This window comes from Mucor mucedo, assembly GCF_025094135.1.
Source record: "Mucor mucedo strain NRRL 3635 chromosome Unknown EV154scaffold_34, whole genome shotgun sequence".
Taxonomy (NCBI): Eukaryota; Fungi; Mucoromycota; class Mucoromycetes; order Mucorales; family Mucoraceae; genus Mucor; species Mucor mucedo.
The window spans coordinates 72,140-98,069 of NW_026252318.1; the positions used below are offsets into that span (position 1 = coordinate 72,140).

Genomic DNA, 25,930 nt, shown 5'->3' on the forward strand with positions numbered 1-25,930 from the left:
ATCTATGCAGCAATGTAATGTGATATACAGCAATGTATAATACACTAGTTTAAAAAAGGTCATACTGTAGAAAAGTCAGTATACATATAATTTGAGATTAATAAGTCTAAAACTCACATAATAGTCAAGGCCTTGTCCAACCTCCCATAGTGCAATTCCAACTGTAAAAAAAAAGAGGAGAAGGCTGTCAAACTACAATATAAAATTTTCAGTCTATAGTAGATGCTTACCACCATAGTCTTCTGCAAGACGAACACGATTTCTAATGGACTATAACACCAAATAATGTCAATTAAATCATTTTTTTAACTGCATTAAGAAAAAAAAAACTGATCTGACTTACCCTATATGTTGGCATCCACACTGTGCCTTGTCTGATACCATCCTCATCGATATCAATAAACCAGGCTTCTTGTGTTTCTTTATCCCAATTTAATTCTTGATCATCACCCGTCTCCTGCTCTTCAGGTTCTAAAAGTTCGTCATATTCTCTTGGCTGATAGGTTAGCTTTTCCACTACTGTTTTCATAACTAATGGCTCGGGTGCACGTGTATGTAGATATGACATGGCATACATGTTGAGGCCGATAAGTAATTGATGTCGATTTTCTTCATTAGTCAAATAATCAATGTTATCCATAATCCATTCAATAGGCGAGTTGGGGCCTCCGTTGCTAAGTATAAATTTAGATTACTGTTTAAATACTCTGATCCAAATATACACTTACGGATCATGGCTTGAATAATCATAAGTCATGATACTAAATCTATCAATGTATTTGGCCATGGCATCAAATATTTCTGGCTTCATGAATTGTTTATGTTCTTCTGTGATAACCGAAGGTAAAACCACAATTAACTGTTTCTTTTCGGAATGCAATAAAGATGATAGATCGGATAAAAACTTTTGAAAAAAGGCAGGGTATCCACATTCAACAACAACACCATCAAATCCATATTTCCTGTTATATATAAATGAGATTTTGATGCGTTATTTTTAAAGATTGGGGGGTTCTATCTTACTGGACTTGTTGGTTGATTTCATTTGCCAACGCAGCCGATTCTTCAGAACTTCCTACAAAGACTCTTAAATCTTCACTTGTCCATCCACGAAATTGAAATCTTGGTAGAATTTTTCCCATATTTGTTTTAATATCTTTCACTTCTTTCATCCACTAAACACAAAAAATGTAAGACGATCTCTCTCTTCGTCCATAAAAAGGAAGACAAAAATAACTTACCCCTTGATCTACATCATGCTCTCCATCAAAATCAAATTGCATAGGAGATCTAATAAAAGAGACGGAGTGTCAATTGCAATGTATATTTTTAAGGCGAATTTTTACCTTCTTTGAATATAGTACCAAACAGGTGAGACGCTATCTGTTTGTTAATGAAATATGCAATTGCAGTATAAGTATTTATCTTACTAGTCAAATTTTCCTTTAAACTCTTTAACTACATCATATCCTGTTTAAAAAAAAAAGAAATCAAAAAATCATGTTTATTTCTGGTAAATCTACAGAAAAGGGACTTACCGCGATTATTCCATGGCGTGACATATGCTAGAGTCTCGCCTCCAAATTTTTTAACATGGGCTTCTAACACGTTGGGTTTATCGTGGTTGTGAATAATAGTTTTGACATTGAGTCCATTTTTGGCCTTTGAATCGTTTGTATTTAATACTTTTTGAGTACTTGTGGCTGCCTGAGCAACGGCAATGACAGCAGCAAATGTGAAAAATAAATTTAGCTTCATTTAAAACGATAAGAAACAAAATAAAAAAGTGTTTCGATGTTTAGCGTGAGATTCCGCCGACGGTAAAAAAAGAAAAGCAGTGAGTGACTCGCTTTTTTTTTATATGTAGACCATTTTTCACGCATTGTTGCCTCGGACAGTCGTGTCTGTCAATGCTTCATTGGCTTAGGTTTTAACGTAATCATCACATGCCTTCTCAAGTATTTTCAGGCACGACTTTTTAACAGAGTTTTATAGGTTTTGATTTGAAAAAATTTCGACATTGTCGTCATGTATTCGTTTATTAAAGACCCAATATTTACAGTGGCCGAGCTGTGAGCTTAACGACCGTTTAGATATTAAATTGATGTGATGCAACTTCCGAAAAAGCGGCGAATAATTTCACGACCATAAGGAATATAACTTGCACTAGAAGCTCTAATTATTAGCCTGATGTTCTTTTTTTTTTATATATATACAATAAAGACTTACGAATACCAGACAAGAGCGGAGAACTGGATGATCACTAAAACAATGGATAATGCAAAATTCCTCAACTGTATTTGAAAAAAGTTAGTACGACATTTCACAAACACCAAAACGTGAATTTCATACCCAGATGGACATGGCCAATGTCAATGCAAGCAGGACGATATAAGCAACTGTGGCCCAAAAACGTACTGTTTGGCTTGTTAACAACGATATAAACTCAATCCAAATATTCTTAAAACTTACCTGGTGCAAACATTGTTTTCAGTTGTTTCGGAATACCAATGATAAATGTTAAGCTGCCCAAAAAAATAGACGATAAATATTGTGACATCTGCTCCCGACCTTTCTAAACTTACCTAAACAAAGAAATCACATTTCCACAGCTATAAAGAATAGCAAACGCTACTATATTACCGACCAACAAAACAAGTGTAGACTAAAATAATAAAAAGTCAACCAAATTGTTTTTGCACTTATTCCCGATACACACAGACTTACCAAAATGGATAAAAGGGCACCGGACACAAAACTACAGTAAATTGAATATGCCTGGTCAATTGATACTTCTAATCTGAAACTTACCACGCTCCAAAGGCAAACATTCTTTGGGATTTACTGAGACCACAGAACTTCCAAGCGCCTTTTTCGTCATGGGTTAATTCGGCTTCTTTTTTTGTTCATGTCAATTGAATGTTACCGTCGTCGATTAGCCCTTGATCACCAAAATCTGCCGAAAAGAATCCAAACTTCATTTTTATACTCTAAAGCGTATCTATAAAAAAAAAAGATGTGGTGGTACTTGTACAGAGAGAGAAAAAGAATACAATGGATAATAAACAAAGAAAAAAAAAAGCAGTCTATATTCTTATACATGTCAATTTTGGCGGGCTTTTGATGATAAAGGCATTGGTAAATTCAGGTTAACCCATGAAGACCAACTTTTAAGTGATTATTTACTAGTATTAGTTTTCCCTGGTGACAAGTAATTTTTTCACCCAAATGGAGTTTCTTTTTTGTTCTGGAGTACTTAATTTACTAGATGTTGCTAGGTGGATGTTGATGCACTAGTATTACAGAGATGCTTATTTCTGGCCTACTTTGTTATTGTGAATGATCATTAACTGCTAAATATAAAGTTGGACAGTACGCAATAAAGATTAACAAGGAACAGCAATCATTTTACATGATCCTATGCTTTTAAAAGCTATTTTTGGGAGGCAAAAGGGAGTGGGAGGTATAAGAGATATGATTGATAGATACAGGGATCATTTTTTTTATTGATAAATTGGATAAATATGATGCGTGCTTATATTAAATGTACATTCACGTTGTATATAGAATGTTTCAACAAATCCAAGTTCCAATTATGGGGTCTATTAATCATTTTAAAGGGATTATACAGCTTTCATATAATAGAAAACAGGACTTTAATATCCAACGAAAGAACGGGGAATTATTACCGAAATTGGCTGCCATGAAATTTACATTTATGGGAATTTAATTTGGCTTGTCTATTTTTAAAAAGCAGCGTGTGTACCTGAACAAGTTCATTGTGTATGGGATCAGCGCATATTTTATCAAGATTTGTGATCGACAGTGATGGGAGGTTTTACCTCGAGATATTTTGTCGATAAGAACAAACAATGCTTTTCGGTGCATTTAAGATCAAGTAGTAGTATATCAGGACGCTGTGATGCCTGATGCAAGTGTAAATCTTCCCCACATCGTAAAACTAGAGAGCAGTAGAGTCTCTATGATAAAATAAAAAAAATGCTGATTATATACACTCAGAGGGAAAATAAGAAATTCTTGTAAAAAAGATTATGTCAATGAAATGTGTCTCGTAATAAAAAAGTTACGGCGAAACCTTAACGTGGAGATTCTATTGGATCAAGTCATCATATGCGGGAAAGAGTAAACTCCGGTATGTGTAATTGGGGGAGTTGGGAGTTGAACAGAAATAGCAGTAGAACGAGTTGAAACTTAAATTCACGGTACAGTTTCAGGGAAAAGGTTTATATATTCTTTCATGTCTGGACAAAGAGCGTGTAAGAAGAAATGGTAAATAAAGAAAAAGAAACATAAGCTGCAAATAATGATGTGCCACGCGAAACAAATGTCTATTTTGATAATACTAATTATTCCGGTCTATTTATGGGAAACCAGATTGAGGAATAAATAAAACCCCCTCTCCACTCACTTAGTCCACACACCTTTTTTTTTTTCTTATGAAATAAAAACTCCCTGGAGCCGTCCCTATTTTTCTTACTCTTTCCTTTTCTTACTCTTTTTTCTTATATACACATAATATTCTTCTAAATGAGTACGATTAGTCTAGAGAATGCGCTTAGTCCTAAACCTCAACCTACCTCACGCGCTCCTTCACCAGTTCCTTCAGCAGTTTACAATGAAAGCATGAATGGGTCATCTCCAAGATTACCCCAACCACGTCGTTCCAGTTTCTCAACCGAAGCCGAATATGAAGATAAACCCTTAACCACCCAAAGATCGTATCCACACCTTGGAAAAAAGAATCGCAAACAAAAGTTGTCCAGAAGAGGATCTGATGCTACCGATGGTTCAGAAGGGAGCTTTGCCGCTGCAGATTCAATTGCATTAGCTACTCCTCGATTGTTAGCCAATGATAAAAGAAATAACGATTTTCATACATTATTTAGAAGTGTTCCGGACGGAGAAAGATTAATTGATGGTAAGAATTTCTTGGTATTAAATAAACTTTCTTTCTCTTAAACACTTAAACAATAGATTATGGTTGTGCACTACAGAAAGAAATCTTATTACAAGGCAGAGTCTATATTTCCGAGCATCACCTTTGTTTCAATGCAAATATCTTTGGATGGATCACAAATGTAAGTAAAGAAAACGTTACACGATCGATAAAATAAGGTGATTTAACCAAATCCAAAAGTTGGTCATCGCATTTGCAGACATTGAGGATATTGAAAAGAGAACAACTGCTATTTTTATTCCAAATGCAATCTTATTAACTACATGCTCTTCAAAAGTAAATATACATCACAGAAACAAAAAAAAAAGTTTAAATCTAAACAAACAAAATAGCATTTCCTAGCTTCATTTCTTTCCCGTGATCAAGCATATGATCAAATGGTAGAACTTTGGAAAGCTTCTCGTGCAAGTGTCGTGCAAGTCAGTGATAAATACAATGATGACGTTGCTTATTCAGAAGATGACGAGAGTGTTACTTCCTCTTCAGGTTATTCATACTCTGAAGAAGAAGAAACTAAGGACTTTGCCAAGCAAAATCAACTTGATGGTAAAACCTTCAACGAATATAGGAATTCTCCCAATAAATACTAAATGTCAAAATTCCATATAGATAAACCATCCTTTCAAGATCGACAAAGTTCACTTGCTTCATTACCACTCCCAAAGCATATGGCAGATGAAGCGGCCAGACGCCGGGCGGTTTCAGAAGCAGGTCCTCGTCCAAATATGCAGGAATTCATCAAGAACAAGGAACCACCTGCCACAGATTCGACCACCACCCCCAATCCTGAAAATCGAGACGTGGCACAAATCAAAGATAAGACGGACTGTGAATGCAGTAAAAATGCTCAGCATTTTCCAACTACCGTAATGGACAAAAAATACGATACCACAATCGAAACCATGTATAATTTGTTATATAACAGTTCATTCATGAATAAATTTCTTTGTGAGGTCGAAAAGAGCACAGGTAAAGAAAGATTTTTTTTTTTTGTTTAAATAAGAACCCAGATTTAACTATAAATAGAGGTGTGCATTGGCCAATGGAGTAAAAATAACGATTGTGTGCATTCTCGTGAATCGTCCTATATTAAATATCTAGGTGGTTCTATCGGTCCTAAATCTACAAAATGTTACTTAAAGGAAGATGTACTTCACTTGGATCCAAAAGATTACGTCTGTCAATTGACGGTGACTCAAACACCGGATGTGCCTTCCGGCGGCTCCTTTAGTGTTAAAACCAAGACTTGTATTTCATGGTGTGGTCAAGGTCAAGTTCGAGTGCTGGTCACTGTTCTTGTTGACTTTACAAAATCATCCTGGTTAAAATGTAACTTGCCCTCATTCTCATATACGTCTCTCTTTCCTAATCATTTATATTTACATATAGCTACTATCGAAAAGGCTACAATAGATGGACAACAAAATTTCTACAAAAGTCTAGATGCAGCAGTGCGCAAGTATCTTGACCAGCATACGGGAGAAGCTAAACCACGAAAGAAAGGAGGCAAGCGTAGACATCACAAACGTAGCGAAAAAGAAATTTTGGAGGTCATACCTGAGCCACCCAAAAATCATTTTATTATTGAAGCATTATGTAGTGTATTAAACTGGTTCATTGATAATGCCAGTATGCCTAGTAACTCGCAATTGACCGCAATCTGTATGGGACTCATGTTAGTAACCAATATCTACATCGCTACAAAAATGTCTGGCGTAGATAAGCAATTATCACAATTGGGTCACCACCACCAAAAGACCGTATATCATTATGACGAACAAGAGAATAATTCACTTTGGAAGCTCCTGAGTAAACTTGATCCAGACGCCAGAAAAGAAGACTTGAAGTTTGTTCAACAGAACAGGGAGCCTTTGACTGACTCGGTCAAGTATCAAAACCATAACAACCAAGATGAAGCCTTTGATGAACATCTCCAATACTCTCAAATGGCCAAAAACAAACTTGACCGACAAATGATGGAACTTGAGAAAATGATTCAAAAAGCTGGTCAAAGTATGGAGCAGGTCACTCAAGTAGTTCAAAGCCAAAGAAAAAGAATCATGAAGCCATAATAACATTTGTAGCACATCGGATTAATTGTTCATCCTTACCTCTTTTTTTTTTTTTTTTTTTTTAATCAGAAATAAAATTAATTTTTTTTTTCTCTTTACCCTTTTTCTCTTACACTATAATCATGGCAGCTAATTATTGGGCATCGTCGCAAAGGTAAGAGCTGTCTTTTGCTTTTAAAACTGAAAAACACCATTGACAATAAACAGAATGCATTGGATGCTCGACCGATGGAGCTTAGCGAAAAGTAAAGAAGAAGATTTAAAATACGTGTCCGAAGCGGATTATGTGAAGATTAGAATCTGGTTTTGTCATTGTAAGATCCGTTTTCCTTGAGCATTGCTTAAACTACATTAACAAAGTCTGTCTCTCAGTAATCCAGAAATTAGCAAAACGATTACAATTAAGGCAACAAGTCGTAGCTACAGCATTTGTATATTTTAAACGATTTTACATAAAGTAAGATACATATGGATCAGAGATATCATCACTATATTCACACATAAATACAGTAATAGTCTACGATGTACGGATCCGATACTTGTCCTGGTTACCTGTGTATATCTAGCTACAAAAATTGAAGAATGTCCAATTCATATCAAGATGGTAACACAGGAAGCAAAGGTAGTTTTCCAAGGTAAGCCCTTTTTAAGAAAAATTAGATAATATGTACTCCCCCAGTGTATAATATATGACTATATGTGTATGTATTATAAACAGCCGAGTTTGGTGGATTTCCTTATGACAGTTTCAAGGTAGCCGAGTTTGAATTTTACTTGCTGGAAGAGCTGGAATTTTACTTGATTGTTTGGCATCCATATCGATCATTGACGCAAGTGTGTAACGAACTGGGCATGAGAGAATCAGGATTACAATATGCATGGTTTATCGTGAACGATTCTTATAGAACAGATGTGAGCCTTTTATACCCGCCTCACCTCATTGCTTTGGCTGCCATCTATCTTACCGTCGTTCTCAATCATGCTGATTTCGCACCTGGATCCGCTGGTGACCAACGCGATATGAAGCAATGGTTTGCTGATCTGAATGTAGATATCAAGAGTATTATCGAAATTAGTCAAGAAATCCTTTCTATCTACGAAGTATGGGCTGATTGGAAAGAAGAGAAAATGCTAGCCCTATATAAGGAATTAAAAAACAAGTGAGCGCACTCTATCACCACCTATTTATGTACATAGATTTTTTTTTTTTTTTTAGTGTTTTGCTGTTTCTTTAATAATAAAAAGCTTGTGTACTTACACATACCTGTACATCATCACCAATTCGCATATCTTTAACAATCCTGTTATCTGCGTGCTTACTACTAACAAGAACAAGTGACTCATATCGTCATCTTTCCCATATTTTTTGTAGAAGTATCGAACTTATCAAAGTTATCCAATTTATCAAACTCACGTTATTAGATATATCTGGAATTGAACTATTTCTTTCTTCTATCAACTGTAACTGGAGAAATCAACTCTCGCTTTTCTTTTCTTTTACGTGCATCAATGACGAGAGGAGGTACATAATAGATATTTGCTTTTTTCCCCTCTGCATGTGGGCCTTCTTATATTAACATTGTCTGTGATCTTAATAATTAGGTAATTGGAGAACAAATACTAGAGCACTTCAAGATAATACAAATGTTATGGATGAAGTAACTTATGTCTTTAAACGTTCTACTCCTATTACAATTAATGAGAGTATCTTGTCGATTATAAAGGATCTGAAGGAAGAAATCCAAATGTACGACAAAAAAATTACCAACCTGAAGTTGAAGCTCAAATGTCTCGAAGAAGCTTATGCAATCTAGGCGAAGAATCTCTTTTTTAACTTTTTGAAAGTACACATGTTTTAGTAATAAAAAGATTTATCTTTTCCTAAATTTCTTTTCATGGTCGACAATAACTAATAAGACGATGTTTATACCCACGTCCTAGTCTTTAGGATGAAAGACTTCATATGAAACTAGATCAATGGTATGATTCAATATATCTGTACAGTGATGTTAGTGCACTTTTAAACTGTATTAGTTTAGCAGCATATAATGCGACTTGCAAACCGCGGTATGACGGGATGGTTCACTACGCTATACAAATATCCATACTAATGATGCCATCCATATTCAAAGCTCGCGGATGTTAGGGACATCGTCATGAAACGTAATCAAAATGTTGTATAACAAACAAGAGTCAACATTCACGTTATTATTTTTGACAGCCAAACACGACACGCCTTGTGAAAAAAAAAACATATACAACGGAGAACGAAAAGAATAAAATACTTTTTTTTTTCACTTTTCAACACATTGACATGGTTAGATTCAAGAACCGTTGGGTATTATTTCAAATTGCAGAAGATCCTGTTATTGAAAATGGTGTAGTCGTCTACAACAAAACCCAATTCGAAGTTAATGACTACATGATCAGTAAAAGCATATTTAAAGCTGTGGAGTTAAATCATGGTGCATTTGGAAAAGGACAAGGCAGTGTGACAGGTTAGATCTATGAAGTGATTACAAAACAACGATATTAAGAGAAAGAAAAAAAAACGTTGACCTTTAGTGAAATGGTATAACTCAACAACAAGAATCGGTATACTTCGAATTCCAAGAGATTACACAGACATTTTTTTAGCTTCCATGTTCTACATTAAACAAATCGAAACAACACCGTGCAGTTTACATATATTACACGTTTCCGGTACAGTGATTTTTATTCAACAAAAGGCCATTGAATGGGATAGAAAATTTTATATCAAAGAACAACAGGAGGCAGACAAACGAGGTAAAAAAATAAAACGAGAAAGGGCTATAGAAAAAAAAACAGCGAATCTCATGCAAAATTATAGGCCAAAGTTATAGTTCGAACGATAAAATTGAAGAGTCGAAAAAGACACTCGCAGCCTTATCATAGATGTCTTTATATAAATAAATAAGTCTGTAAATATCATGCACTTTGAGGGGCGTCTACTTCTCATGCGCACTTCTCTTACGCTGTAGTTGTAGAACATAATGTGCCTGTGGATCATCTGTACAAACACCACCTCAGTTTAAAATTACGAGGCACGTTATTATTATAAACCCAGTTGACCACATGAAGACCACGACTATCGGTTCGTGTTTTCCAAGCTTTTTGGATATTCGTATACACGATTATGATGCATATCATAAATGTACTACAGCCCGTTATCAGTGATCTGAAGGATTTCTTGGCAGGTAATTAAAAATTCCCATCGTTATGTAGTTGGAATTGTCTGGGTTAGTAAATCGACATCTATTGAGTTAGCAATTAGAACAATTTGACTATGCACAGGAGCTATGATTAAATTTGGCCGAAAAGATGTTGTGAAAGATGTAATACTAATAAAAGTAATAAATGTACTAGTAAGAGCTGTAGAAACAATTTTAGCGGACGCATGTGGTATGGTTGAGTAGAGTTGGGCGTATAAGCACAAGTACATTGTCAAGTTGTACCAAATGGAGGTTAACAGGATTATTGAACAGACATAATAAACAATTGGTGTAAAGAAAGAAGCAGCTAAGCATTTGTCATACCTTAAACTTCAGGCTTTCTTTACTTAAAGCATCTAATTATACGTTTGCGTATTTATAAGGACAATTACTAGAAGCATCTTTTTATGGCTAAAGAATAATACTATTAAATGAAAAGAGAGGTGTTTAAGTAGATCACAAATAAAACGTCTTCAGTCACTACAGGCAAAAACTTAATTTTGTTACAGACAAACACGAATTCCAGCACCAAGGACACCATAGATCACCAAAGATTGCCAAAGATCACCAAGGACACCAAAGATTACCAAAGATCGCCAAAGATCACCAAGGACACCAAAGATTACCAAGGATACCAAAGATCACCAAGGACACCATCAATCACCATTTTCAAATATCCGCCATAAGTTGGAGGGGGGAGGGGGAGGGAGTAAAAAAAAAAGCTTAAAAAAAGCGCAAAAGCTGCAAGTGAGGCAAGCACGAAATACAAGGTTAAACATTGAAGAAAGATAGTTAGTCTTACCATACAATCTATAAGACCCCGGAATTTTGTCCTGAACCTACGCCAAGTAGCCAGAAAGGTAGCAAGTTCAAATAAAGGGGTCCCAAATTATTAGGAGCAGAATGCCCTTCAGGGTTTTACGCCATCAAGACATTGGTTCCCCAATAATGATGTTAATGAGATATCTTACACTGGTGTGACCGATAAATGAACTGCCACCGTCCGCAATAAAATATACTATGCCCCGACTTTGATCAATCAGTCTGCAATCATGTATGAGTTTATTTTTTTTTATCTAGCCCTGCTTATTGTTTGCTAGCAATAAGAAGGTTTTTTGCAAATGTATTAACAAGCACAGTCATTCTGCCGTTAAGGAAAAAGAATCATCAAGAACGTTACACAACCCACATTATTCATGCATCGAGTGGCCACAGCGGTTCAGACTAGTCCCGCCTTTCAAGCAACTAACTCTTTATAGCCGCCTGGAGCTTTATATTAAACCTTCTACTACTGCACGGTGTTACTTTGGTCGGAAAATGACAGCCTCTGATTGTAAGGTGTTAAAGAGAGATTTTTTTTTTTGCAACAAGCGGTTGTTGAAAAGATGACAGCTTGTCGCGTATGGTCTTTTTCCCTAATCGATCCCTCCCTCTCTCTTCCTCTTTTTTAACTCTCAAGTTTAGTTAAAACCATCTCATCATTTATAGAACTCACAATCCCAATCATTTATAATTTGCTTTAGTTTTTTTCTTCATCAAAATAGCCACCCTATTCTTGGGATAAATGAGTTTTAGGCATAATTCTTCTCTGCTATTTTCAAGTGGCAAGCATTTTGCGTGTTACATGATATAGCTTTACAGTCTTTAAAAACTTAAAAAAATTCCTACAGCCTTCTATAGTACATGACTACAATGTGCTTTCTAGACTGATAAGCAGGTGACGTCAGTTCGTTTGTTTATAGTCAAGAAATTTTTTTTAAGCCTTTTTTCTTTTCTTTTTTCTTTTCTTTTTTCTTCGTGCCAAGGGTCCTATTAGGGTGATTCCTGATGAGCGTACACGAAAGCACACGACACATCTTGGACTCCAGGTTGGTCGCTTTATTCGAGTACTTTGTTATCAAGTGCCATTTGGGGTGGTCCCCGAAGATGCCAGGTTTCCTAGGCTTTTTGCTGGAGTACTGAATTTTGACGGTCTGTCCTGGGTAACATCACCTTTCCCACTTGGTATATGTGGCAGCCCTTTGTGGTTCTTTAACAAGCTACTAAAGCGTTTTCAACAACACTTTTACCTTGAGGAGCATATTTCACGAAGCCCTAGCTTAAGAGCGGGAGTTGTTAGCTGATTCAAAGCAACATTCTACTTGCCGGTCGTGCTTCATGAGTTGAAAGAAATGGGTCCCTCGTCTGATTAGTTGGTAATCGGCTTGTATATGGCGTAATTTCAGTAGTGAATGCACGTTGCAACGCTGAGAACATAGTGTTTCGACCTCGTGGTAGTGATTTACTAGAGCCCCGTTTTATAGCCATCAAAAACAAAAAAATTGAGGGTGAGTGCACACGGAGACTGACTTCCTCGCAGTTGCACTTGGGCAGTTTTCTTCACTGAAACTGGCTAGCGAGTCTCCACTTTTTTTATAAATAGTAAAAACCACAATGTCTTCTTTTTTTTTTCTCAATCTGTTATGTCTTTTCTTAATGTATCTCGTGTGAAGAGGTATTAGATGGTTTTATTGGCTCTAAACTTTTCTGAGAGGATGGTCTTTGTCTGCCCTTAACTTGTAGAGATTATCACGGCCCAAATGTCAAAATACTCTGTAAGGAGCTACCACTTATAATAAATCCTCATGCCCCATTATCACAACCATTAACCACGTGTAATCACAGCTGTTGATCATCCTAAAGATTGATAAGACGCGTGCTTATCTCGACCAATATTCATGCGGCAATGATAATCTCCAATCCCCCTTAATTTTTTTTTTTTTCATAGACAGTGTTTTTTTAGATAGACGTGATAGTGGATATTAGAAAAAATGAAATAATAATATATTTTCTATGTGTTTTATACAAGTATAAGAAAGAAAAAACATCAAGAAATTTACTCCTTCTTGGGCTTCTTTGCCTTCTTGACACCACGGAACTTCTTCTCACGGTTCTTCTTTTCCTTACGTTGCTTACGACCACCCTTGGGGGCTTCAGCAAGACCGATACGGACAAGACGATGCTTGGGTTCGAACTTCTTGAGGGCTTCAACGTTATCGTAGATCAAGGCGAAACCAGTGGTCTTTCCACCACCGAAATGGGTCTTGAAACCAAAGACAGAGACAACTTCCTTCTCGGACTTGTACATCTTGCCAATCTTGGAACGGAGTTCTTCCTTGGAGACGTTAGCGAGTCCAGGGTGAATGACATCGACGACCATTTGCTTACGTTGGAGCAAACGGTTGGTAAGGAACTTGCGAGTTCTGATAGTGACAGCAGCGTCGGCCTAAAAATAATTGGTAAAAAAAAAAATAACGAATGAAATAATGTTAGTGGTCTGTCAATGTTATAACTCTTCCCATTCAATTTGACCCAGAAAGAATCATTGTGAATTCAGCATTGTTGGAATTGAAAGAAAGAAAAAAAAAGGATGATCATGGGTGATTGATGAGATACATGGATTGATTGATGATTCTTCACAATGCATTCTTTCTATTTCAAATTAAATGGATGCATGTTGATTTTCTACCGTACCATTTTGATTTATTTCGAAAGAAGGCTTGCTTTGGTTATGCACCTTTAAAATTAATATCCATCCACCCCCCCCCCTCCCCCCATCAACTCCACGCATCTCCCATCTTCCCCTTATAGAATTAGCCGGACATTTTTAGTCCGGGCCACATGAATTAGAAATGCCGACAAAAACTTTTTTCTGTTTAAGGGTTACACTGTAGTACAGAGACACTATTTTTTCATTTATTTATTTTATACATGCATTTTATATATATATATATATATCTAGATTAAACCCTTGGCAACAGCGATTTCAGCGTTAAGAACAGAAGAACCGGCAGCACCGAGCACTGTGTTATGAACCAAAAGAACAAACTTGATGTGTAAGACAGGACATTTTCTGACACGACCTACAGTCACTGCTTGGCCCTTCAAGTTTTCACGATCAAGACGAGGTTGAGGTCTATCAGCATCGTAGGTTACAACAATAGGCTTTTGAGGAGCCAAGTAGCAACCCAATTTCTCTGCATCGGAGGTATATTCTTCAAGTACTTTATAGACTTCTTCAACACTAGGGCTACCATTAGCAAATTTGACAGAAACGGTTTCGAGATGACCATCAAGAACAGGCACACGAGTACAGGTAGCAGACACAACTGTCTCTTGGAGATGCTCTAAACTCTTTTTATCAGATGCAATACCACCAAGGATCTTTGCTACCTCCCATTCCATCTTTTCTTCCTCTCCTCCAATATGAGGAACAACATTATCGAGAATATCCAAACTAGGGACACCGGGATAACCGGCACCGGAGATGGCTTGTTGCGTGTTGACAAGAATATGACTCATGGGGCCAAAAGCGTCTTGCAATGCCTTCAAAGGCACAACCAAACCGGTGGTTGAACAATTGGCGTTGGTGATGATGAAACCCTTTGAAAGGTTGTTGAGGGTACGTTGATGAGCGATCAAATCAAAATGATCTGAGTTGACAGTAGGTACAATCAATGGAACACTGGGATCACGACGATAGTTCTTTGCATTAGAAAACACAGGAATGTCATTTCTCAACATGGCCATTTCTATATCAACACATTAACTACTTGATCTAATCTAATCTTTTTTTTTTTGACCCTGTCATTTAATATAACACTTTACCAATATCACCAGCAATATCAGCATCAAGACCGGAAAAGACAACATCACAGTCCTTGAAAAGATCGGCATCACAGGCCTTAACAGTCAATTGTGCAACATTTTCAGGAATAGGACGAGCTTGTTTCCAACGGACAGCGTCTTTGTAAGCCTTGCCGGCTGAACGAGAAGAAGCACCAAGAGCATGGATACTAAAGATGGGATGTTCTGCCAACAAGAGGATAAAACGTTGACCTACAGTACCAGTAGCACCGAGAATACCGACTTTCTTTGTAGGAGCCATTATTATTTATTAAAAAAAAAAAAAAAAAAAGATTATTCTAATAGAATGAAAAGGAAAGTTTCAATAATTCCACAGCTCCTCCCATTTAGATATTTATCTTTTTTTTAAAAAAATCAACTCGTTTTTTTATTGGCCATTTGTGACTCATCATTTATCCAAACTGACTTGTTCATAATTTTTTTTTTTTTTTTCGAGTATTATGCATTATGAATTTAGCAACTTTGGAGCAAATATCTAAAGGCTATTCGCTTTCAGTACCCAACCTTCGAGTTCTTCTACCGAGAAACCATGCAGGAGCAATTATTGGGCCCAAGGGACAATCTGTCAGACAAATTCAAGATTCGCATAATGTTTTCATTCAACTTTGTCAGGTAGAAGGCTCTAGTTGGGGTAGAATTATCAACATCAAAGGCTCACCAACACAATTAAGTCAAGCATGGTACGATTGTGTACAACTTTTAGTGGCAGGCTATCAACAGTATTACGAAGCGAATGTAGGTCTTTCTTTCTCTCTTATATCACAAAGTGTGATAAAATAGCTGACACGCACCATCTATATATATTAGGGCATGTATGCCAACTTTCTATTCCCCACCGAACTAGTCGAACTCTTACTTTTGGAAGGACATTTGGAAGACATGGCCATGAGTTCAAAGACAAGAATCTATGTCAAGTATAACCAATTAATGAGATCTACTGAACGTATAGTGCAAATTCAGACAGCAGGTACTGATACGAGTTCTTTAAAGTGTTTCGAACGTGCCGTATATCGTTTAGCAGAACTTGTTGAACAGAACATTACGATATCACTCTCGATGCCAGGAACGGTTTTTTATACTGCAAACCTGACGGACGATATTACGAAATACTTGCAACGTGACGAACGAGACATCCTTTTCGACTATACGGAAAAAGTTGAGAGTGCTATTAAGGACAATAATACGAATGATATTGATCAAGCGTGAAGAAAGAAAAAAAAGGGAAATGATACCATAAGCATTTAATAAATGTGTACAGAGCTTCAAAATACATGCACTTTTTATTATATAACTATTTTACAAAGGATTTTTTAACACGCACCATCATCGCCAGTGTCTTTTGTTGAAATAAATTACCCAGTGATCTTTTTTGCTTTGAAGAAACGTCTACGTCTCTTAGGGAATTAAAACTAGGCCTATTTGTAAAGAAATTGGAGGATGGCCATCGATGTTCTGGCACGGAGTTGGAAGGCGATAAGGTATTTCTTCTATTGACGTTACGTTGATGCCACCAAGGTAAGAAAGAATTGACACGGATGAGTTCCAAAATAGATTCAGCCGCCTCATCAAATGTAGACTTGCCATAATCTCGATTTAGAATGAGCTCTTGACGCATATCGCACGGAATATTGATTTCCTGTGCAGCATCCACGAGGATGTATTGTGTGATGATGTACTGGTAACAATCTGCATTAGGTTTACGTCGGTAGTCCTGTACGTCTTGATAAAACAGCAGATTTTCTAAACAGTACGTTTGTCGAAGGTAGAAAATAAAATCATGGTATAATAGGTGCTCATGTCTGGATTCGAGTATGGATTCTAAAGTGATATTAAAAGGTACTGACATTTATCATTATATAATATTTGCAAAGAAGAAAAAAAAAAGGTCAAAGAATGGGGGACCACATTGGGCCTTTTAAATAGTTTTTTTTTTTTTTTGAAAAAGCGCGCGGTCGCATGATTCAATTTGTGTACTTGGGTTGGTAGTACAACACAACGTGGCTTTATTGATCAACAACTCCCTATAATAACCTATTTTTTTTTTTTATTTTTTTTCTAAAAATATATATAATAATACAACAATAAACAAGATACTTGTTTCTCTATAATACAGTTTTTTCTTCTTCTTCCCTTCTTCTAATTTGATGTAGAGATCAAAGTCATGAGACGATGATCAGCACTATTTCTTCTTAATTCAGAAGATTTCGAAGATATCGGAGGAGACACCATGAATTCAGAATAACGGGTCGTACGCAGGATCGACATTTGGTTTAATTATACGAGATGATGATGTTGATGGTGATGTTGAAGGGAGAGCAATCATCCCAGCAAATACACTTACTTTCCTAAAGGGAGAACAACGACTAAACCGTTGCTGTAAAAAATCAATGGTAACATAGCTGGTGATGGATGTGGCAAACGGACTTTGACTTTAGTTTGGACCGTTTTATTTCGGTTTTCCTCCAGTTTGGTAACAAATACATGTGTGCCCGGTAAGAGGTCCTGTCAATGCTTCAAAATTAAGGTTTGATGACATAGTCCCCAAATTTCAGACTGATACTGGATTATGTCGCCAAATCTCGATCCATTCCAGGAGAAACCGTAAAAAATTGTTTAGTTTATCCTCATCTCCTTGCCGAAAAAGAATTCTTGTATAATGGGATCTGACCACTGCTTGCAAAATTAGGCCATGAGCACACTGTGTTACTTGTATCTGCTGCATGTAGTATTATCTTCATAAAGGATGATCGTTGATGGATATCTAATATGGTCTGTCTATCATCATCACCATCATCATCTTCATCATCCAGTTACTAGAAGTCAAAGTGCTAAAATTAAAGAAAGACGTAAATGGGAAGAAGCTTGATAGAACACTGCTATGGACTACACTTAAAACCGTATCTTCATCGACGAGAGCGCCTTTTGATATCAACATAAAACCACTTATGGCGAGATCAATTAGAGGCACTCCTGCCATTTAGTTACCACACACCTTCAGCACGAGCAGTTAGTCATATAACTCTCGGCACAATCTCTGTGATTGGAAGTAGTTAACATGAAAAAGTCGTATTCCTTTAACACTCCCTCCCCCCCCCCCCCAAATAATTAAAGTTGTAGGGGCTCGGAAAAGGAAGAAAAAAATACCAAGTGGAACCAATGCTAGTCACTATATCGACTTTATCAGTAAAACTATGGATGATGTGGATAAGAATTTAGAATTTAAAGATATTTATATGACCATGGATAACTCGTCTATTCATAGTAAAAACGGTGAGCTCGGCCTGTCGATTGAAAGCAGAGGATATAAACGTGTCTGCCTTCTCCCGTATTCACTTGGACTGAATCCTGTTGAACAATTATGAGCAGCTGTAAAATGAGGAGGTAAGACGTAGCCAATTTGGGAATACTGATGATCTAAAAACAAGAATTATTGAGGCATGCGGTCAATTTTCCAGAAAACACTTATATTCTTGAAGATTGTCTGAATGAACAGCCAACATAAGCACTGTTTATAATAAAAGTACGTAAAAAGTATAGTAGAGAATTGTACAATTGATCTTAGTTTTCCCGTGAATTAGTGATATTTAGACATGAAAATATGATTTAATGATAGGTATAGGATATATGAATGAATGAGGGGATATATTATAAACGGGAAGGGGGGAAACCTCAAACCAAAGAGAAAGAAGGGATTCTTCTCTTGCGACGTTTGGGGTTTATGGTATCCATTGCAAAAGATGTGCCAGTCGTATTTCCTCTAATAACCATCGTATAGAATGACTTTCAGTAAGGTTAAAATTATAATATTAGAGCGGTACTCTCATATTACCAGTATAATCTTGTTACAGATTATATATTGGGAATCATATTATTATTGGTCGTTTTTGACTCTCATTAATCTGTTATTGAAGTATCAGCTAATGAGAATTTTTCAGTTAATAATTCGGGCCAATCAATATGATAAAATATTGATTGACCTAAGACCAGGTAATTTGTGCGAGGCCTTCAGAATGCTCGGATACCAAGTGAAAACCCACCGTATAGCAAGTACCTTTCGGTTTGGTTTAAGCCAATTCAGCATCGGATTTGACATATAATGGCTTAACTTCTTGAATAGCCTAACGTAACATTTTCTGCTTTTTGTGTTAACACCCCCATCGTTGCATCTGGCCTGCATACTGTTGTGTTGTCATCTCTACGGTTTATCCATACAAGATTTTTGTTGGAATCGGAGCAATACGGAATACATAGGTGAAGATAGGATCCAAGAAATTAACCTTTAGTCCCATTTCTCCCAAAAGAGAAAGCCGTTGAATGTTGGGTAACTTGGTCACCAAATTGACGAACATCTCGACAAGCAAGCCATCCTCTTTGATTGCTTTTCGTAGACATATTTTATGTAATTTGCCCCGGCGGCGCTATTTACGGAGGTGAACTTTAACGCGTTGCGGTCCAGGAGAGTACATGCTGAACATGTACAGACCTATCAGATCACAAGAACTGGTAAGACCGGTGGGTAAGGATCTTGTTGTCTACAAGATCTTAAGAGCTCGTCTGTCAGTTTTGTCATTTATATCACGAAGTAATGTGGCTAATTCCAAATAAACTTCGGTATCAACTTATTAATGTCTCTGTTGACAAGTTCTGAACAGAATTGGCCTTCCTTCAGGAGGATAATACCCTTACTTGCTAGTACTTGTTATATTTCAGTTTGCAAGGTAAATTCATTGTTATTTGCTTTGTCTTTGCAAATTTCAATGTATTTCTTGACATTCCGACATACCGGAACCTCGTCTTGTAAAAGCGTCTTCTGCTACTCTAAAGAGACACAACACCATCTAAAACGTCCAACGAGTTCTTTGACACCTTGCTCTTGTGTCGTTTTGCTCCCATTCTTACCAGAGAAACAGTTTAACCATACACTTGATTAAACAACACACGCCACCGATAAGCTATACTACACGTCATGTTATGCTTTGACGTCAGCATCATAAAGCTGGTCATACACGGTATACGTTAGTAATTATGTGAAAAATAGTATATTCAATTTTTGCTTCAGTTGTACTTGGAGCAGATAATGAAGATGGGTCATTAAGACCATGACCTGCAGAAGAGGATGAAGAGAAGAAGGGTTGTAAAAAAATATTCGAATGAGTTTTATTTGTAGACTAATAAACAAGAGCTGGCTTATGTCAAGATTATTCAATTGTTTATTTAATCAGAGGATCATGTGAACGAGTCTTATTTATAAACTGATAATCATGCATATGTTTCAGCCCTCATATATAATAGAGATGAGGTTGTATATTCCACTCAAGCTTAAACACAAGCAATCCGAAACTTGTCAATTGTCTATCAGCATTTCAGTAACAGCATGTATCAATAGTGAAGCATGACATATATGTAGACTAAGGTCACGTAATAATTTTTTTAAAAAACACGTGATTGAATAAAATGTATGTAGAAAGAAAGAAAAAAAAAGACGTAGGTGTAGACATTCTCCATTTCAAACAAGACAGTTTATACATGTGTTAATTATTACAATCTATAACAATATGTATGCACATTTTATTGATTGTACGAGATTACGTCAAGTCGATGACAATTTAAGATATGCATATCAAGTATAAAAGGGTTTAGCTATTGGTCCAAATGCTATGTGTGCGATTTGCATATGATTTGACCTTGTGATGGGGGCGCTGAAGCATTTTTTTTTTTTTTTTTAGTTAAAAAAAGAGATGATATTTCTTTAACATTTAAAATAGTTACATGTGTGATGCACCAGTCATCCGTGCTTTGCAGAAAATCCTATGAACAGAAAAAGAAAGCGCGCGTTTTGTAATCCATTATTACTTTTAAATTGTCGTAATACATCAGTAAGCTTTTGGGCTTGGGTGATAAAAGTCCCCCTAAATTTTATTCTCTCTCCGCCAGAGACATGAATAATTTTATGGTTGTTAGGTGTGACAACGAGGTATTTTATTAATCCATATTAGCAAAGTCAAATTTTCGTTTATTATTAGAAGCCATCATGAGAGCATTATTTTCCAGGGCGATCAGGTCAATTGAGCCAAAATCATCAAACTCATCATCGTCATCTTCTTGTACGGGTACGAGTTTAATGGAACGTTGTCGTAAAGGAGATGCTGCTTGTGATTCTTGTACTGCGCGAATAGGTGTGGATGTAGCAAATGAATGATCCGGTGACCACAAGTAACCTGTATTCTGCGAACCTCGAATGGGTGACCCAAGAAAATTATCCTTTAAGAGTCGTGTGGGTGAAGGTAGTGAAGACAAGGTACAAAACATGTTTTTATCCCCTTTTGCTAGTGTTGTCTTTGGTCTTTCTTGTAAGACTCGAAGCCAGTGGTATATTTCAATAATTTCATTCGTTTCAATTCGGAAGCCATCAGAGGTAAGCACATGTTCCTTGTCCACCAGCTCTACTTTACCAAATACAGTGACGTTGTTTGGAACAACCAATAAGTCGGCGTCTTCTCTTTTGAGGACTGATTTTGGTAATATGACCCTGATTACACTTGTGCCATCGTCTGCGCAAAATATGTGTTAACACCCTGTTTTTTTTATTTGTTAATTTTATACCAACTTGCCTAACCAAATGCAATAGTTTGACAATACCGTTTTTTGTACAACAATGATTCCATTCAACCTAAGGTTGTAATTTTTTTTTTAATAAAGAATATTTATATTACCCAATATTCTAATAGAAATTTACTTTGCTCTTCGAAACGATAATTGTGTTGTTTTGGTACTAAAACAGTCTTTTTGTGGATCGTAGGTCGCCGTGGTGACATCTTGATTAAACAATAAATGGTGGCAATGTAAATTTTCCTCAGTGATATTAATTAACTGATTTGGCTCAACTCCAAGCATAATATATTTCTGTGTTTTATTTTAATAAAAAAGGGAATCAAGTGTAAAAATAAATATTTTATTTTTTTTTGGCACTAAAAAAAGGCACCCTTAAAAAAAAAAAAACGCGTCTTGGGCCGTGTGTTTTTTAGTAATCGCTTGTTTAAAAAAAAATTTTTTTGTTGTTGTTTGTCAAATAAGTCCATTACTTGAACAAAAGAGAAAGGTGGTCAGTGGGCTATTGTTTACTGACCTTATTCATGTGATCCTGGTTGGTTGAACCAAAAAAAGTAATATAAAATGAAAAAGCCAAGGTATCATATATAAGACGGCCAATCGCTTCATTAGGAAACAGTGTACCTATTCTTGTTTCTGTTTGATAGTAACACCAAAATACCAGAAAAGGTAAATAGACACTATGTTGAGCCATAATTGGTGACTGTAGGATGCGAATATTTTATAACAGACACGAGTTTTTACTGCTGTAGAGAAATATCTCTTGACTCTATATCTGATCTACTACAAAAAAAAAAAGATGGTACGAGTAGAGTAATTCATATTCAATTTTATGTTCGTCTGTTTAATCTTGGCTTACCAAAAAACCCATATTCACAGCACAACTCACGCACCCCCCAGTTATTAAATATTTGAACACACGATAGAATTGGCGGAAGTTATAAGGCAACACAATAAAGTAATGCAATCTATACTTGTACTACATTCTTTCCCGCTTTCCCTTGCTCTTTTTTTTTTACTACAAATACCAAATCATTATTTTTAAAAACTCTTTTTTTCTTTTTTCTCTTTAATTATTCTTAAAAAAAACCCTTCTCTTCAGCGTTCCGCTTATTTCTCTTTTTTAACCGCCCTTTCCTTTCCTTACTCAATCCCTACATAACCTTTTTCTTCTTAGGGACGCTGTTTCATAAAAAAATAATTCAACCTCCAAAACTTATCAGCACGCACATCACAAACAACTAAAAACTATCAATGCACCTTCAATCTCTCTCTTTAGCCACACTTGGCCTCCTTTTCCTCAGCACTGGACAATTTGTCAGTGCTGCCCTTAACACCGTCAATGACATTGCTGTTGTTCACGGTGGCGAGGAATATTCAGCATCCTATCTTGCTGCCTTTGATGCAGATGACGCTGAAGAAGTTGATTTCGACTTGTCTGAAGAAATCGATGTCGAATCCCACATTTTGACTAAGCGTGCTACTGACTGCTCAAAGTACCATACTGTCTCTGGTAGCGATACCTGTGTCAAGATCGCAAAGAAGTACGGTATCACCTTAAACAACGTTTATGACTGGAATCCTCAAATCAAGAATGGCTGTCCTAACCTCAACAACGGTAAGAAGTACTGTGTCAAGAAGAGCTCTTCCAGCGTTAAAAAGTTGGCTGCCAAGAAGAAGACCACTACCAAGAAGAAGACCACCAAAAAGACCACCAAGAAGACTACCAAAAAATCTACCTCTACCAAGGAAACCCGTAAGAAGTTACAGTCCAAGTCTGCTTTTACTTACTACTGGATTGCTCAACCCAGTGACTATAAGGGTGGTAAGGCTGTTACTGTCAGAACCTGTAACGGTGCCTCTATTGGTTCCGTTCCTGAAAACTATGCCGATGCCCTCGTTATGGAAGGTACTGGTGTTGTTGGCTCCAAGATTGTTAACCTCGGTGGCTGTACCTGTACTGGATACAAGTGTTTCGAATTGGTTGACAAGAAGAGTGATCCTTATGGTTTGACCTCTTTCGGTACTGCTCTTAAGCCTTACATCACAATTGCCTCCAATGATATCAAGAAGAACACCAAGATTTACGTCCCTGCTCTCGTCGGCTGGAAGGTTCCTGGTTCCAGCAAGACCCACAATGGTTGTTTATTAGTTGATGATCAATCTTGGAGTTTCAATGGAAAGCACATTGATTTCTATGTTTACTCCATGGATAACTACGAGAAATTGGACAAAGCTCACCGTACTACCAGTGTTGACATTTACCAAGGTGGTTCTTGTAAGCTCCTCAACTACATGTAGTTTCTCTTTCTTTTTTCTTTTTTTATATATATATATAATAAATAAATAAATAAAAAATAAATATGCTACATTTGTAATCTTTTTGGAGTCTTTACCTATTTTACTTATTTAGAAACTCTACATCGAGGTTTAACAACCAAAAAAAGAGGTCTTTCCCAATTTTCCATTGAGTAATTGTTTCTCCTCTTCCTTTAATATAATATTCTCTCCCCCCCAAAATTTATTGCAATTATATTTAGTACCACCTTCAATTGAAATACAGAATATATTGTGATCTTTACTTAAACAAGTATAGAACAACCAAGCATTTTAAATTACTTGTACACATTAAAAATTTGTGGATTCTGCAGCTCCACACACAAAGCAAACCAAACAAAAAAAAAAAAAAAAAAAAAAAAAACTCTCTTTTTCTCTCTTTTTTATTTTTTTTATTTTTAGTCTAAAATAACAGTTTGACCAAATGCAGTAGTGGTGAATTTAGTGTCTTTTACATAATTCATGGATTGCATGTCATTGTCTTGTTTTTCCGCTTGATAGGTTTCCCAAACCCGTTCCAGTACCTGTCGTGGTGCTAAATAATGTTCATCTGACATCATAAATGTGCCCCAATGAATACCTACAGATAGCCTGGGACAGCCTAAATCATAATGGGCCTTGATGGCATCCTCAGGTCCCATATGGAGATGCTGCATTAATTTTGTAGGCATGAAGCTGCCAATGGGAATAGCCGCCAATGTGATTGGTGCATATCTATCACCGATCGCCTTGAACAATTCTGGACTGTAGCCCGTATCACCACTATAAATGATATATAAGTAAGATAGTTATTTAAAAGGGGCACATCTATTATTATTCTTTTTTCCTACCAGAAAAAGATTTTATCACTCTTTGACTTGATGACATAGCTACACCACAAGGTATTATTTTTTTCAAACGGAGTTCTAGATCCACTCCAATGCTAAATAATTGATTAAGTAAAAAAAAAAAAAAAAAAAAAAAAAAAAGTAGGTTTGCATCAATGTTTATATTTTTACCATGGCAGGCACACAAGAGATCACTACATCCGGTCTATTTTCATGCGTTACTTCTTGCCACCAATCTAATTCTATCACATTTTGAATGCCTCGCTTTAAAAACCAATTCTTCAAGCCAAGCGGGATGTACCAAACGACGGAATTTCCCAATTTATGTACAGCTGCTTCGTCTAAAAATATATAAACCATGATATTGATTAATAAATAACAATTAAATTTTATATATAAGGGTTGCCTAGTTACCCAAGTGGTCAAAATGATCGTGTGAGACAACAACAATATCCACAGTGTCAATAAAGTCTTCTAGTTGGCATGGTATAGGTCTTAATCTTTTGGGACCAAGATAATCGTTAATCGAGCATTTACTAAACACCGGATCAGACAAAATAGTCAACCCGTCAAGTGTCATGAGACAAGTGGATTGCCTTGGTGATACAAAGGGTTAGTTGGGAACGCCACACTCACAAAAAAAAAAAAAAAGGGAGCCTATATTTTACCCGAACCAAGTAAATGTTACTGCATTAGACGTTTTAATACGATTTAAGTCTGGTTTCATCACAGGTAAAGTTTTATCCAACTCCTAAAAAAAAAAGTATATCCATGTCAATAAATAAACAAAAATTGAAAAAAAAAGTGATGCTTACTTTTTCACATGAAGGAATACCATTTCCTTTCCATCGACCCATCCAAAATAACGCAGTCTTATAAAAAGGTATTTCTGTCCACTCTTCAAAAGGATTGACAAATCGCTTTTCAACCTACACTTGCGATTAATTTTTTTTTTTGAGAGCCCGGCCCTGATTTTCATTCTTCTTCTTTACCTTTAAACTGGCATATTTTTCTTCTGGTCTTGTTAACAATTTTCGTTTAGAGATTCCCCTTTTTCGAACGCTTTCAACGACATGAGCAGCATGAGTGGTGGAGTGAAACAAGTAGTAAAGTAAGGAAGTAGCAGCCACTGCAGACACCAACGCTAGTCCGCCCTGTTGTTTTACAAACATCACCAAGCTCTGCGTG

The 25,930-nt window shown here is 36.4% G+C and overlaps 13 protein-coding genes across 13 annotated transcripts; 6 read left to right on the forward strand and 7 right to left on the reverse strand.

The window, feature by feature from the left end:
* Window positions 1-2: 2 nt before the first annotated feature.
* On the reverse strand, window positions 3-1,808 carry EV154DRAFT_550731 (glycoside hydrolase superfamily; the record flags this gene model as incomplete). Its single annotated transcript, XM_051604944.1, has 10 exons — window positions 1,539-1,808; window positions 1,431-1,470; window positions 1,347-1,379; window positions 1,242-1,290; window positions 1,024-1,175; window positions 729-962; window positions 344-674; window positions 231-270; window positions 118-161; window positions 3-44 (listed from the first exon to the last, which is right to left on the reverse strand). Exons 1-10 carry the CDS (start codon window positions 1,756-1,758, stop codon window positions 3-5), a joined length of 1,185 nt encoding a protein of 394 aa, XP_051458779.1. The 5' UTR covers window positions 1,759-1,808.
* A 188-nt stretch (window positions 1,809-1,996) lies between these two features.
* EV154DRAFT_504907 (Got1/Sft2-like family-domain-containing protein) lies at window positions 1,997-3,048 on the reverse strand. Its single transcript, XM_051601115.1, has 8 exons — window positions 2,927-3,048; window positions 2,812-2,869; window positions 2,728-2,758; window positions 2,586-2,665; window positions 2,473-2,525; window positions 2,353-2,417; window positions 2,230-2,294; window positions 1,997-2,166 (listed from the first exon to the last, which is right to left on the reverse strand). Exons 1-8 carry the CDS (start codon window positions 2,979-2,981, stop codon window positions 2,097-2,099), a joined length of 477 nt encoding a protein of 158 aa, XP_051458780.1. The 5' UTR covers window positions 2,982-3,048; the 3' UTR covers window positions 1,997-2,096.
* A 1,296-nt stretch (window positions 3,049-4,344) lies between these two features.
* Window positions 4,345-7,092, forward strand: EV154DRAFT_504911 (uncharacterized protein). The gene is made up of 7 exons (XM_051601116.1): window positions 4,345-4,939; window positions 4,996-5,099; window positions 5,159-5,254; window positions 5,311-5,524; window positions 5,588-5,947; window positions 6,005-6,307; window positions 6,368-7,092. The coding sequence occupies exons 1-7, from the start codon at window positions 4,549-4,551 to the stop codon at window positions 7,048-7,050; spliced, it is 2,151 nt and encodes a 716-aa protein (XP_051458781.1). The 5' UTR covers window positions 4,345-4,548; the 3' UTR covers window positions 7,051-7,092.
* A 38-nt stretch (window positions 7,093-7,130) lies between these two features.
* EV154DRAFT_504915 (G1/S-specific cyclin-C) lies at window positions 7,131-8,327 on the forward strand. Its single transcript, XM_051601117.1, has 5 exons — window positions 7,131-7,204; window positions 7,258-7,364; window positions 7,423-7,507; window positions 7,561-7,685; window positions 7,769-8,327. The coding sequence occupies exons 1-5, from the start codon at window positions 7,173-7,175 to the stop codon at window positions 8,212-8,214; spliced, it is 795 nt and encodes a 264-aa protein (XP_051458782.1). The 5' UTR covers window positions 7,131-7,172; the 3' UTR covers window positions 8,215-8,327.
* Window positions 8,328-9,357: 1,030 nt separating this feature from the next.
* Window positions 9,358-10,466, forward strand: EV154DRAFT_504918 (uncharacterized protein). The gene is made up of 3 exons (XM_051601118.1): window positions 9,358-9,548; window positions 9,616-9,837; window positions 9,902-10,466. The coding sequence occupies exons 1-3, from the start codon at window positions 9,365-9,367 to the stop codon at window positions 9,964-9,966; spliced, it is 471 nt and encodes a 156-aa protein (XP_051458783.1). The 5' UTR covers window positions 9,358-9,364; the 3' UTR covers window positions 9,967-10,466.
* Window positions 10,211-12,406, forward strand: EV154DRAFT_480314 (uncharacterized protein; the record flags this gene model as incomplete). The annotated part of the gene is made up of 4 exons (XM_051598322.1): window positions 10,211-10,268; window positions 10,793-10,992; window positions 11,364-11,621; window positions 12,089-12,406. The coding sequence occupies 4 exons, from the start codon at window positions 10,211-10,213 to the stop codon at window positions 12,404-12,406; spliced, it is 834 nt and encodes a 277-aa protein (XP_051458784.1).
* Window positions 12,407-13,158: 752 nt separating this feature from the next.
* On the reverse strand, window positions 13,159-13,624 carry EV154DRAFT_562346 (40S ribosomal protein S24; the record flags this gene model as incomplete). The annotated part of the gene is made up of 2 exons (XM_051605720.1): window positions 13,159-13,548; window positions 13,616-13,624. 2 exons carry the CDS (start codon window positions 13,622-13,624, stop codon window positions 13,159-13,161), a joined length of 399 nt encoding a protein of 132 aa, XP_051458785.1.
* Window positions 13,625-13,806: 182 nt separating this feature from the next.
* On the reverse strand, window positions 13,807-15,273 carry EV154DRAFT_192091 (aspartate-semialdehyde dehydrogenase). Its single transcript, XM_051594292.1, has 2 exons — window positions 14,931-15,273; window positions 13,807-14,854 (listed from the first exon to the last, which is right to left on the reverse strand). Exons 1-2 carry the CDS (start codon window positions 15,208-15,210, stop codon window positions 14,061-14,063), a joined length of 1,074 nt encoding a protein of 357 aa, XP_051458786.1. The 5' UTR covers window positions 15,211-15,273; the 3' UTR covers window positions 13,807-14,060.
* Window positions 15,274-15,416: 143 nt separating this feature from the next.
* EV154DRAFT_480317 (uncharacterized protein) lies at window positions 15,417-16,175 on the forward strand (the record flags this gene model as incomplete). The annotated part of the gene is made up of 2 exons (XM_051598323.1): window positions 15,417-15,704; window positions 15,777-16,175. The coding sequence occupies 2 exons, from the start codon at window positions 15,417-15,419 to the stop codon at window positions 16,173-16,175; spliced, it is 687 nt and encodes a 228-aa protein (XP_051458787.1).
* EV154DRAFT_192099 (RGS domain-containing protein) lies at window positions 16,076-17,049 on the reverse strand. Its single transcript, XM_051594293.1, has one exon. It carries the CDS (start codon window positions 16,813-16,815, stop codon window positions 16,261-16,263), a length of 555 nt encoding a protein of 184 aa, XP_051458788.1. The 5' UTR covers window positions 16,816-17,049; the 3' UTR covers window positions 16,076-16,260.
* A 3,485-nt stretch (window positions 17,050-20,534) lies between these two features.
* On the reverse strand, window positions 20,535-22,051 carry EV154DRAFT_504934 (uncharacterized protein). The gene is made up of 3 exons (XM_051601119.1): window positions 21,706-22,051; window positions 21,581-21,639; window positions 20,535-21,520 (listed from the first exon to the last, which is right to left on the reverse strand). The coding sequence occupies exons 1-3, from the start codon at window positions 21,861-21,863 to the stop codon at window positions 20,952-20,954; spliced, it is 786 nt and encodes a 261-aa protein (XP_051458789.1). The 5' UTR covers window positions 21,864-22,051; the 3' UTR covers window positions 20,535-20,951.
* A 531-nt stretch (window positions 22,052-22,582) lies between these two features.
* Window positions 22,583-23,956, forward strand: EV154DRAFT_504936 (uncharacterized protein). Its single transcript, XM_051601120.1, has one exon. The coding sequence runs from the start codon at window positions 22,833-22,835 to the stop codon at window positions 23,877-23,879; it is 1,047 nt and encodes a 348-aa protein (XP_051458790.1). The 5' UTR covers window positions 22,583-22,832; the 3' UTR covers window positions 23,880-23,956.
* A 357-nt stretch (window positions 23,957-24,313) lies between these two features.
* EV154DRAFT_418753 (beta-lactamase superfamily domain-containing protein) lies at window positions 24,314-25,914 on the reverse strand (the record flags this gene model as incomplete). Its single annotated transcript, XM_051595851.1, has 7 exons — window positions 24,314-24,677; window positions 24,791-24,837; window positions 24,914-25,083; window positions 25,157-25,338; window positions 25,411-25,493; window positions 25,558-25,671; window positions 25,735-25,914. The coding sequence occupies 7 exons, from the start codon at window positions 25,912-25,914 to the stop codon at window positions 24,314-24,316; spliced, it is 1,140 nt and encodes a 379-aa protein (XP_051458791.1).
* Between the last annotated feature and the right edge of the window lie 16 nt (window positions 25,915-25,930).